Below are 11,304 nucleotides of genomic sequence, written 5' to 3' on the forward strand. Positions count from 1 at the left end.
TAGCAATTATATGGACACTCCAAAGCGGATTTCTGCCGTCGGCGTCGTCGTCGCCATGAGGTTCCGTATGACGTCAACGGCGATGAAATCGTTGCCGCGCTCCGGACGCTGTATGTGCGAGTGAAAGGGCGCGAGGGACGCCCGCTTTCACGGGGAGCGAACGCACGTCGGAGAGCAAACGCGCGTTCTGCGCCGTGCTCTCTGAAGGGCTGCAGAATTAAGCGTCTCTTTCCTCCTTTACAATCACCATATATAGAGAGCAAACGCGACGAAAGGCCGTGGGGGGACGGGAGGGAGGGAGGGGAGGCGACGTCTAGCTGCGGCACCAAATGCGTAATTATATAAAAACGTTGCGAGGCTAGAAGGTGGGTAAGATTTCCGACGCTGCTCGACGAGTGTCCCATTCTAATCTCGTCGAAAACCTCCGAGCCGCCCCCAGAGGCACCGGCAACAGTCACCAACGCCGCGCGCGTTCGGTGCGAACGCTGGCAAAACGCCGACGGCGTCTACAACAGTTCTGTGCGTTGCTGGTGCTGCTGCATGTCCAAGTTTATACAGCTGATAAAACTACTATTCTTACTCCGTATAGCTCTCTACTAATTTGCTATCGCAATTGATGCTTCGCCTTTCGGGTGAAACTTCGACAATTTTTTTATTGCGATAGCAATTATATTGACACTCCAAGCGGATTTCTGCCGTCGTCGTCGTCGCCGTGAGGTTCCGCATAAAGTCCAAGGGCGATAAAATCGGCGCCGCGCGCCGTATGTTGTATGTGCGAGTGAAAGCGCGCGAGGGACGCTCGCTTTCACGGAGAGCGAAAGCACGGCGAAGGGCAAATGCGACGTCTTCCATCGTGCGAAAGGCTGTGGGGGGATGGGAGGGAGGGAGGGGAGGCGATGTTTAGCTGCGGCACCAAATGCCTATCTTGCGACCTTGCGCAAGGGGAACTCAATTTCGTGGGCGACTCAATCTCCCACGCGAAAGGAAGAAAGCGGGAAGGAAGCGCGGGAGGGAGCGGTTGCGACATCTACTCTGCCAGCAACTGCGTACTCGTACTTTGCGCGGCTCCGGACTGTTGCGTGCACCGTATCTTGAAAGCGATCTCCGCACGGCTCTTACCTTTCTATGCGCTGTGCTTTCGCCGCTCAGTTTCCATTGAAGCGATAGACCGCACGAACCTTCGCTCGCTACCGTCGCGCTTGCTCACACCAGCGTTTTGACAGTGGTTGTCTGCGGTCATGGAGTGTGATCTATTCATGTTTGCTTGTGCGCGCTGACACCAGGCTTGTTAATTCAGCTAGTAAGCGTTATGCAACCGATAAAACTACTATCCTTGCTCCGTATAGCTCTCTACTAATTTGCTATCGCAATTGATGCTTCGCCTTTCGGGCGAAACTGCGATTATCATCCATGGCTGAAGCACGGCCGCTGGATAAAAAAAGTTTTTTTTTTATCCAGCGGCCGTGGCTGAAGAGAGAAAGAGAGCGCGCGTCGGGAACGAGCGCCTATGTAGCCCTTGTGCACCGCAGAGCCCCTAGCGGACTCCATTCAAACCAGAGCTACGGACGACGACGACGACGAGGGGGGGACAAGGCTCGGCCCTAAGGTGCTTCGCTCCTAAAAAAACGAATGCAATCAAACACGGATGCAAACACGTATTCCTGGGCTTCGTAGTGCGCGCGGCCGCTCAGCGCCAGCTTCCTGTATTCTATAGGGTGCCTCAATGTCAGCGCCAATCGAGGCACCCTAGTATTCTACTCACACAGCGCCGCCCCGCGGTAGCTGCGAAGCGGGCGCCTGACGGCCTGAGGAGCGCGTTCGCCCAGGCACTGAAAAAATAGAGGCGCAAGAGCATCGCACGCGTATAATGCGAAGACGTGGGATCGTTCCCCACCTGCGGCCAGTTTGTTTTTTCATCCATTTTCATTTCTATTAATTGACCGTTTCTTTAGTTCATTTAGTAAGTATAAGTTTATTTTGCAGGTTCAACTGGAGGGTTTTCTGGCAAAAAGCTGCCTGCGCAGCTTGACTGTGTCCAGAAAACCCCTACAAGCAGTAGCACACGAGTGGTACAGGAAACCTTCAACAAACACGCATACTATAGTGACATTCAATAAAGAGAACATTCACCATTTATGCATATACAAAGTCTAATAATCTTTGCACAAAACTCGAACAATAAAATCGAGAATCGAAACGCTGAAATGGTCATACATATGTTCAGAAATAATATAATAGTAATAATCAAGCAAAACATGCAGCACATACAAGCGAGGACATAAAATCACATTTCAACAAAATATTTCCGCAGCTCAGCCTTGGTATATCCTATATTGTATGTTTATACGTGTTTAGAACATGGGGCAGTAATTTCCCCTGTGTTGTCCTTGGTGTCATTGTTTGGTGGCTTCTTATGATATATATATATATATATATATATATATATATATATATATATATATATATATATATATATATATATATATATATATATATATATATATATATATATATATATATTCTCGAGCGCCAGTCGCGCGGCAATATTGCTTGTATTCGCGGGCTTCCTTCACGCTCGGAAAAACACTTTTATGTAGCACGTATTGAGCAACAGAGGGGTTGCTCAACCACAGTGTATACGTCGCATAGGCGCAAATGTGCACATATAATGCGTATAATTGACGTAACTTTAAGTCCACAGGGTCGTCCTTATAGTATGTGAAATAGTTATTCTGTAACAAGCGTCACAGAACTGCTCGGTGGAACGCGAGGATCGAGTGAGACTTCGTCTCTGACCGCACTGTGAAGCGAACAGTGAATCGCACGTGCGTTTCACTAAATCACTGAATCGAAATTTATACTCTTTCGATTCTCCAGGTAAAAATATGGAAATACCGATAATTTCCGCACGATATATCCCAATACATATACAGCTAGCCATTAAAAAAATAAGAGGATTTGCACTAAATCACAATTGAATTATTCACTTTAGGATGTATGTAATTAAAATCGTGAAATTGAAGCCCAGTAGCCGTGAAGCCACGTCCGCCTAGCAGAAATACTGAAATATTCACCCCAATAATATGCCGTTCTCAGCACGTACCCGAATGGGAAATTAAAGAACTTCAGGTAATTACTTTTAAAGCGTTAATTAAGCTTTTTGGTGAACTCCCCCAGACATTGCTGATCTCGGCTGCTTGTAATGTCCCGCCGAATAGCCTACACAAAGAAAATAAAGGAATTACGTCTATGTGTTGCAGTAAGCTATACCAACCTCATGCGTTTTAAAACATTTGCACCAGGCAGAGACAAAGAACTCATTTGTGAAGGACGGCGATGTTTGTTGCGGCATTAAAGGGCTCCGAAAGAGGTTTGCTGCGTTGTGTTGACGATAGATCGGCGGCAATACAAGGATGGAAACTGTCTGGACCTAAAGGTTTGGGAACAGGTGATGTCATGGCATTCAGTTGAAGATGAGGTTGGTCCTCTGCATTTTTATTACTTCTAATTGCAGGCCGCTTGAAGGCACAACGCAAATGAGTTCTTGAACATGGCAACGAAAAAGATTCTAATCGACAGGAAAGTGGGACACGATCATTATAAGGAACTCATGCCACGAATCACAATGTCGTTATCCATAGTAACCGAATAAATCGGCACCTCATAGCCAATATAGTGATCCGGACAACATACACTTATCTGGTTTCCACCATCGCGACACTAACGGATACTGTATTTCTTGTTATATTATCTCTTCTCTGGTTCAGTGCCGAATGCCATTTAATCAATCAATTCCATGCAGATTTTTAGCTCAATGTGCAGGAAATCGCAATCCCAAAGCTCATCTTCTTTCTGGGTTTTACGTGCCAAAACCAGTTCTGATTATGAGGCACGCCGTAGTGGAGGGCTCCGGATTAATTTTGACCACCTGGGGTTCTTTAACGTGCACTACAACGCAAGCACACGGGCGTTTTTACATTTCGCCTCCATCGAAATGCGGCCACCGCGGCCGGGATTCAATCCCGCGACCTCGTGCTCAGCAGCTCAACGCCTTAGCTGACTGAGCCACCGCGGTGGGCAATCCCAAAGCTCAGTTCTTTACAACTTGTTTATTCTAAATATTTCTTTTCTTCTCAAGCCAGTCAGTACTGCGGACATTCGGAGCGATAACGCCGTGCCCATCTAAGATCCATATTTCCGCTTCTTTCTTTCGTTTTGACGAAATGAATTAATTGATTGCGTCGATGGCTCACTGCAGAAACGGCAACTGTCGGTTATCTGAGGTCCCCCTCCCCCCCTTTTTTTTTTCGATCAAAAATCAGTTTTATCTTGACGCCGCACATGCTCGAAGTCACGACTGATGTTTCATCTTTGATACTGAGAATAAAAGAAGCGCAAGATAAGTAAAATGGGCGAAGAGCATAAGTGGAAAGGGAATATACCTATAAAAAGCAGTGCTGGATCGCCGCTGGCCACACACCGATCGACCGCCAACTGACCGCCGGCACGCCATGGATCCCCGTACGCTCATCTGCCTGGTCGTTGTCTGCTGCATTTCTGGCATATGTGGTGAGCCCGTTGTTCTTATGTCGAGTTAATTGACTATTTCTAGTCGAGCCATCGCTGTCCGGTGTCTACCAGTATCCCCGGTCGTAGTGCTGCTGAGTCCAGTATATAGTCTGAGCGTTTAACGTCATTTTGAGCCACATACAGTGTCTAGTAGGGCATAGCTTATGCGCTGTGGGCCGGTCCAACTCTCCCATGCGTAGGGAATGAATGTCTGAACGACTTACTTCGGTTAACCTCGGCAAGTCTTGCTGGGCGACAGAAAGTGTGGGCTCTTGGCTTCTAAGCGCTTTCCTTCACGCTTTTGCTAGCCTATGGCTGTTAGCTATACAAAAAACAGCCGCCGAAGTAAGGACGCACATTGCGGTTAACGTATATTACATATACATGCATAATTAAAAAAAAAGTATTGTGACTCAAAAATTCTAGGATGCATCGACCAAGTGTTCTGTGGAAGAATCGTTAGTCTGCTTACCGTCCTTGTGCCCTGAGCTTTCGCTGCGCTCTCAATGCTGTAGCGTTGAGGGCGTCGTGTCGCAGACAATTCCTCGTCGGCGAAATATTCCCTGGGCGAACAATTCGGTATATATTTAGTTACATGCCTTGCTATATGACATGCGGTGTATTCGGGTTATATTGCCACACCATTCTATTGCTAAACTTGCTCATACCTCGTCTTACGTTCTTGTCCAGTTATTCCACTGTCGTGAAAAACACCGACAGCGCACGCCTTTTCTAGTAAATCTTCTCAGACTGAAATATAACAAGTGCGCAACAATAACATAACCCTGATCATTATGCGATTTCCTTTGGCGCGGCTATTCACTACCTCCGCGATCGGCCCACGCAAGGCCACGTTTCTACCAGAAAGCTCACCTTCGTCCAGACTTCACCGCCAGCTTTTCCCGGTAAACATTACTGTTACATAAGCTACAGTCGCCCGGACGCTTAAGAACCAGTAGGGGATCTTTCAGTGCTGTCGCGTTCCACTCTTAAAGGCGAAGCATAAGTAAAGTTTTTTTTTTTTTATTCTAGCGCCTGGTTCACAACAGACCGGCTATTTTGTCGTCCATAGTTCGCACATGCACTGTGCAACCAAGTATAGTACGTGCCTCCACGCGGCCCACTGTTAAGGTCTAGCGCACACTCTCCGTGCTAAAGTGTTATTCGCTCTTTCATTTGAATTCTGTATTTTTCGCGTGTCTGTATTTTTCGCGTGTCCTTGTTGACGCAGCACTCTCGCCGTGCTAGTGCCAGACATGCCGGCAACGGTGACTTCAGTGCGCCGTGCTTCGCCGCGGATTACCACTGCCATCTATTTATCGCTCGGCGCAAGAATTAAGAGCTTGTCGCGCTGTCACGGTTCTTGTTTCCGCCACGATGACATCAATGCGCACAACCTATTGCACACAGCACGTTGACCTTAAGGCGCAAAGAATACGACAGTACCCCATTGACGTGTGCCGCATGTCTAGGCAGCCATAAGCTCCACTATACGCCGCTCGACGTCGAAAGGTACTCGATGTTCCTTTTGTTTGTTCCAGCGGCCTCGTACCCCTACCAGGCCTACTGCCAGGCATGCGTGCCTCGTAACTGTGGCAGGCCCCGCGACCCCTGGGATGTGCTGCCCGGACGCACCTACGGCGGTACAAACTCCACGAGGGGGCGCTACCCATGGCACGTAAGTACGCTCACATGCGATGACGTTAAAGACGCAAGACATTGTTTTACCTGCAATTCGACCACCGTCATAGTATAAGCCCATAGACGAAGGATGTAGACCACGAGAGAGCATTACGTGTCGCAGCCAGCCTTCGACAGACCCTATCAAACCTTCGATTGCTTTTGCTCGGTCTGTCCAACGCGACTCGGCGCATTTGGCCCAGTGTGCTTGGTCCACAGTATACGCTTTAATCGACGCCCACTTCGTTCTAGTGTTTTTCCAATCGTTCTGTGCAATTTGTCCCCGATATCCTGTGCAGCAACTCGCATGCTATATGTACCTTGGTTGCAGCGTGCGATTCCAGTGTTCTCTGCCTCTTTCCTTGTGCAGGCCATCATCTACGCCGACGGTGCCCCAATAGGCGGCGGTGCCCTCATCTCCTGTAACTTTGTCCTCACCACGGCCTACCTTGTGCAAGAGTGAGCATTCGAGTGCTTTATGCACTGCCGAAATTATACCTCATTTGCAGTCGCATATTGCTAATTATGTTCAGTCTCCAACGCTCTTGGGGGCGCGCGCCCCCATAGGTTCCATTAGAGCCGACTCTCCTTTTACTTTAGTACATAAGCCTTCGTGGCGCTGTCTTCTGACACCCCACTCATTAGCGATCATCGACGCTCATTTCGCTGTCACCAATTTCATTCTTGTCTTCACTATTCAACCCAGCGCCTGTAGTCTACGCGCGTTCATTGCTATATCTCCTTGTCCCTTTTCAGCTACCGTCCAACTAGGCTTCAGGTGAAGCTCGGCAAGACCAACCTGGACAAGGAATCTCCCACGGAACGCACTTACTTCGTACGTGTGCGCGGTCCTGCTCTTGCTAGTGAAATGAGTTTGCTGATTTGGTAGACTCGAAGCAGTTGTGACACTACAATTAACTGGCATCTAGTAGCACGCAGTTCTAGCTTGAAAAACGATACTTGTAACCTCGGGCGCCGTTTTAAAAAGTGGGTTACGATCGAGGGACCCAAGTGGCAGAGGGATCGGGATTCTTTTCGCGGATGTGGAATTTTAAATGTAAACCCAAAGCGCGGTACAGTCAGCCCAACGCACAGCGTTCGAACGCTCTAAGTGTGCTGGCGACTGCACATCAACGTTTGTGTATCTCCACCACCGTCCCCGGGTCCAGTTGTAAAACATGCACGCTGCTCCGTTTTCACGCATATGTCGGCGCGATACATCTCAACCCTTTACCGTTTCTTGACGTGTTTCCCATCGCTCAAGGGGAAACCCTTGTTATCCAGCCCTGCCCTACCGATTCAGCTCGCACTGACGGACAGGGGCCAGGAGCTGCTGGGAACATATGGGTCCCGTAACTAGGGAACCACCCCGTCTGGTGCCTGTGGGCACCACCGATATATTTTGGGCCCAATAAATGTTTATTCATCAACTTGACATGTTTCCGCTAGCCAAGCTCTCGCGTCATCAGGAATTTGACAACTGAGGCAATTTGGCCGGATTCCATGGCTTTTGTTAGTCCCGTCTTACTTGCCCTGTTTATACGGCCTCTATGATCAACCTTTGCTACGTGCGCGGCTGGCAGGTGTACCAGCGTGTGCTGCACCCCGCCTGGGAACCCGAGCGTGACCTCTACAGCTACGACCTGGCCCTGCTGCAACTCGAGCGCGAGGTCGACTTCGCCTCGGCCAATGGCTTCATCAACACTGTCTGCCTGCCACAACCGCGCGTCGACGCTCAAGGCTGGCTTACGCTCACCGGCTTCGGATACGACCAGCAAGGTGAGTGCATGTTCAACCGGTATAACTGCTTGCTCGCACCCAGGCTAGGTCTTATCCTACAGCCAGTGCCTGTAATGAGATGGCATCGAGTTCGCGTCATTCGATCTATCGTCATGACGCGTCGGCTTCGAGTGAAACCTGTCATCGGGTTCGTGGCTCCCGCAAGTTGCCAGTTGGTGTCACGTTTGAGAGCTGAAATCGGCCGGCAATTCCGTTAGCTTTTCTTTGGAACTGTGGTACGACTGTCCAGATTGATCGAGGTGGTGGGGAGGAGTGGGGGCGGGCTGACCCACCACGTGGCGGTGGCACAACTGGCACAGCTTCCCACTTAAAGGCTCGCGGGATTTTTGCTTCAGTTTCATGACCACCGTCGTTCTGCCTGCGTCTTTGTCCCATATTCTCGTGCCTTTTTTTTTTCCCCTTTACTACTACGTCGTTCTCCGCTGCGAAGTAGCCATGACACCTTCTGCACCATGCTCCTTGATTGCTTGTCGCTGTTTGGTTCCAATCTTACCGTGATCTAATCATGCCATTTCTTCTGTTATCGTTTATGTCCAGGCCGACGCAACAACTTGATGCAAGAAGCGAACATTCTGAAGCTCAGAGGTGACCAGTGTCCCCTGTTCAGGAACAAGCCGTACGCCTTCTGCGGACTGGGAAAGAAAGCCGGAGCCTGCACGGTGCGTATGCGCTGCCACCTTTATTCCCTTCGAGACGGGGCAGCTTAGCATTGCGAGCAGTGCAGACATCCAGCTACATACCAAGGTGATTTTCTGGCCAGTTTAATTCTGCCATATTGTCGAATTGCTCGGCTCGAGTTGGCTCACAGGACTGTTACACCTGCCTTCCTCGAGTGACCAACAATGCTGTAATTCCATAATATGGCGCAATTCGACGGTCCTGCAGAATGCATCGATGCTTCCACCAGGGAGCATATCAAGTGAAAATTTTGAAGCCTATAGCCACTACGCATACCAGTTTATCGAACATACGCTTTCGCCACCTCATGGGCAAGTGGTGATCTCTAGCCGCCGAGTATGGGACAGAGTACAGCTGGTTGCCAGGGCTGGTTGTGCTGAGTCGCTAAGAATTGCCAGCGCCCTGAATGGTCCGGCACCCACGTAGGGCCTACTTAGCGCTGTCGATACTGATGAGCTCCCCTCCTTTGCAGGGTGACCGTGGCTCCCCCGTGGTGCAGATGTCTCCGACCGGCCAATTCATGCTCGTGGGTCTCGCCAACGACTATCAGTGCCAGGAGGGAGGCACCGACGTCTACACGCAGATCTCCTACTTCAACAAGTTCGTGTGCAACATCCCCGTCGAGGCCTAAAACACGCCAGGCCCAGCGCCTCGCATAGCCATCCGCATCGTCACAATGCTTGTACAAATCCCATCTGCACGCGCAGTCATCTCGCCTCATCTCAAGCCATCTGTAGACGAAACAAGGGATCGCAAATCGCTGTAACTTGACAGGCCCCTCAATAAACAAAAGATGGGCGCATACCATACTGCGTTTGTTTCCTGATTAACCTGTATATTAGGATTCCGTTGTGGCTTCGTGCCGCGTAGATGACTTTACGGAGTTGCGCCAAGATATGCAATCTTGGGGCACCTTCGTTATGCGGGAAGGCCACTCCCTGTACGCGTAGGAGCCGGTCTCGAGCGGCAATGCTAGTGGTGCTTTTTTGTTTTTCGCTTTTTATTTTGCGAGTACAAGTCGATCACTCGCGTCATGCATGGTTACGAGCCTGGATTTTACGCTTGCGTGCCTTAGCTAATTACTCAAACACGGCGTACGTGAGACTAACACGGTGGAAACGTGTGAGCCTTTCCAATTTCTATGCAAAGCTTCAAGTATACAGTAAACTCCCTTTGACAAACTCGACGGGACAATGACACTTTGTTCGTCTTATAAGTTGCTCTTAACAAACTTTATCTTGCTTCAAATGGTTAATGAAGTAGACTTAAACGGGAAAAAATAACAGCATTTAGCTGAACTTAATATACAAGTGGTCTTCATGCTTTGTTTCATCCAGTCCGTGGACATTTGTCGCTTCTGTGCAAATCGGCGAGCAGCCACAAACGACGTCATCTCACCTCATGACCTTAAAAAAATCCTTTGTGCTGCTGGAAAAGTTCACTAGGAAGTTCAAGCAGGCATCTGTCTCTTCATAGGTCATCGGTGCAGGCTCCGGCATTCTAGCCTCCAGGATCGGTGGTGGTCACTGCGAATGTTCTTGAGAACATTCGGAGTGACTACTCCGAAATGGAAAAAAAAAAAAAAAAAAGCCCCGTCCAGACGCACTCTTCGGTTAAGAATCTTAACCGAAGAGTACGTCTGGACCGGTTCATCGGATTTATTGAGTATGGAACGTTCACCAGTTCCTTATATGCGAGAATTCGGCTTAACGGAGTTCGTCTTACCGAGAGTTCACTGTATTGCCAAGCTTTAATAGAATAGCCGTACTTCTTACTAGGCATGCATGTGACCGCTGCTCGCGACAGCTGGAAGACGTGAATGTGCGTATTCAGGAAACAGCGCTGTCGCGTCCATTCCTTATGTGTGTAAAGTAAGGAAGCTAAATGCGATCCGCGAGGAATTGCATGCACTCGCACATGGTTTGCAGGCGGCGTGAGGGAAAACGTGGCGCAACTACAGTTTCAAAGCACGATCCGTGTGCGAATTTTGACCGCTGAGTGTAGCCGCTATTACAAATGCACGTGGACCTGGAAACGAAATTGCTATGCCTAAACGGCGTATTGGAGCGGTTTCGAAATCGATCGCTTTTAAACTTGTATAACAGTATATAGCAGACAATCTATAACAGCTGTTTCCCCAACAAGCACTCAGATTTCGTATTCACTGTCATTGTTAGTGGTGTATATTTGGCCTCGTTCTGCGATCTGCTGGCCTTCGATGGTTAGATCAACTGGTTGAGCGACCACCTCCTATAGTTGTTGGTCCCGGGTTCGATCCCCTACCAGAGGTCATATGCGCAAGGGCTCTTTGCCAATGGCCGGCCACCTCTAGCGTCAGTATTGGTTACGACCAATGCTTGCAATTCTTGCGAACAATTCTAGCGTAACAAACCTTATGTAAACACAGGCCGCGAATGACTTTAACTGCGAAGCTTAATCGTTCTAGTATCACATGGCAAAGTATCCCTTCATTTTGATTCTCCGCTGTGCAGTACATTTCACGTAGGTACATACGTCTTGAGTCCACATTTCTCAAAACCCTTGCGAGCCACTTTTTAAGAAAAGGTAAGTTGCGCT

The 11,304-nt window shown here is 49.1% G+C and overlaps 1 protein-coding gene across 1 annotated transcript; it reads left to right on the forward strand.

Annotated features, from left to right (window-relative positions):
* The first annotated feature begins 4,412 nt into the window (after positions 1–4,412).
* On the forward strand, positions 4,413–9,531 carry LOC119465996 (transmembrane protease serine 6). Its single transcript, XM_037726477.2, has 7 exons — positions 4,413–4,569; positions 6,111–6,247; positions 6,620–6,708; positions 7,006–7,084; positions 7,833–8,028; positions 8,587–8,708; positions 9,200–9,531. Exons 1-7 carry the CDS (start codon positions 4,512–4,514, stop codon positions 9,356–9,358), a joined length of 840 nt encoding a protein of 279 aa, XP_037582405.1. The 5' UTR covers positions 4,413–4,511; the 3' UTR covers positions 9,359–9,531.
* The last annotated feature ends 1,773 nt before the right edge of the window (positions 9,532–11,304 follow it).

This window comes from Dermacentor silvarum, chromosome 10, assembly GCF_013339745.2.
Source record: "Dermacentor silvarum isolate Dsil-2018 chromosome 10, BIME_Dsil_1.4, whole genome shotgun sequence".
Classification (NCBI taxonomy): Eukaryota; Metazoa; Arthropoda; class Arachnida; order Ixodida; family Ixodidae; genus Dermacentor; species Dermacentor silvarum.

What these genes read in the sequence shown, in the direction of transcription:
- LOC119465996 (XM_037726477.2), top strand. Translation starts at nt 4,512, where the DNA reads ATGGATCCCCGTACGCTCATCTGCCTGGTCGTTGTCTGCTGCATTTCT. An exon ending in GGGGGCGCTACCCATGGCAC is followed by an intron (nt 6,248 to 6,619) that starts GTAAGTACGCTC and finishes TTCCTTGTGCAG; the next exon opens with GCCATCATCTACGCCGACGG. An exon ending in CCACGGAACGCACTTACTTC is followed by an intron (nt 7,085 to 7,832) that starts GTACGTGTGCGC and finishes CGCGGCTGGCAG; the next exon opens with GTGTACCAGCGTGTGCTGCA.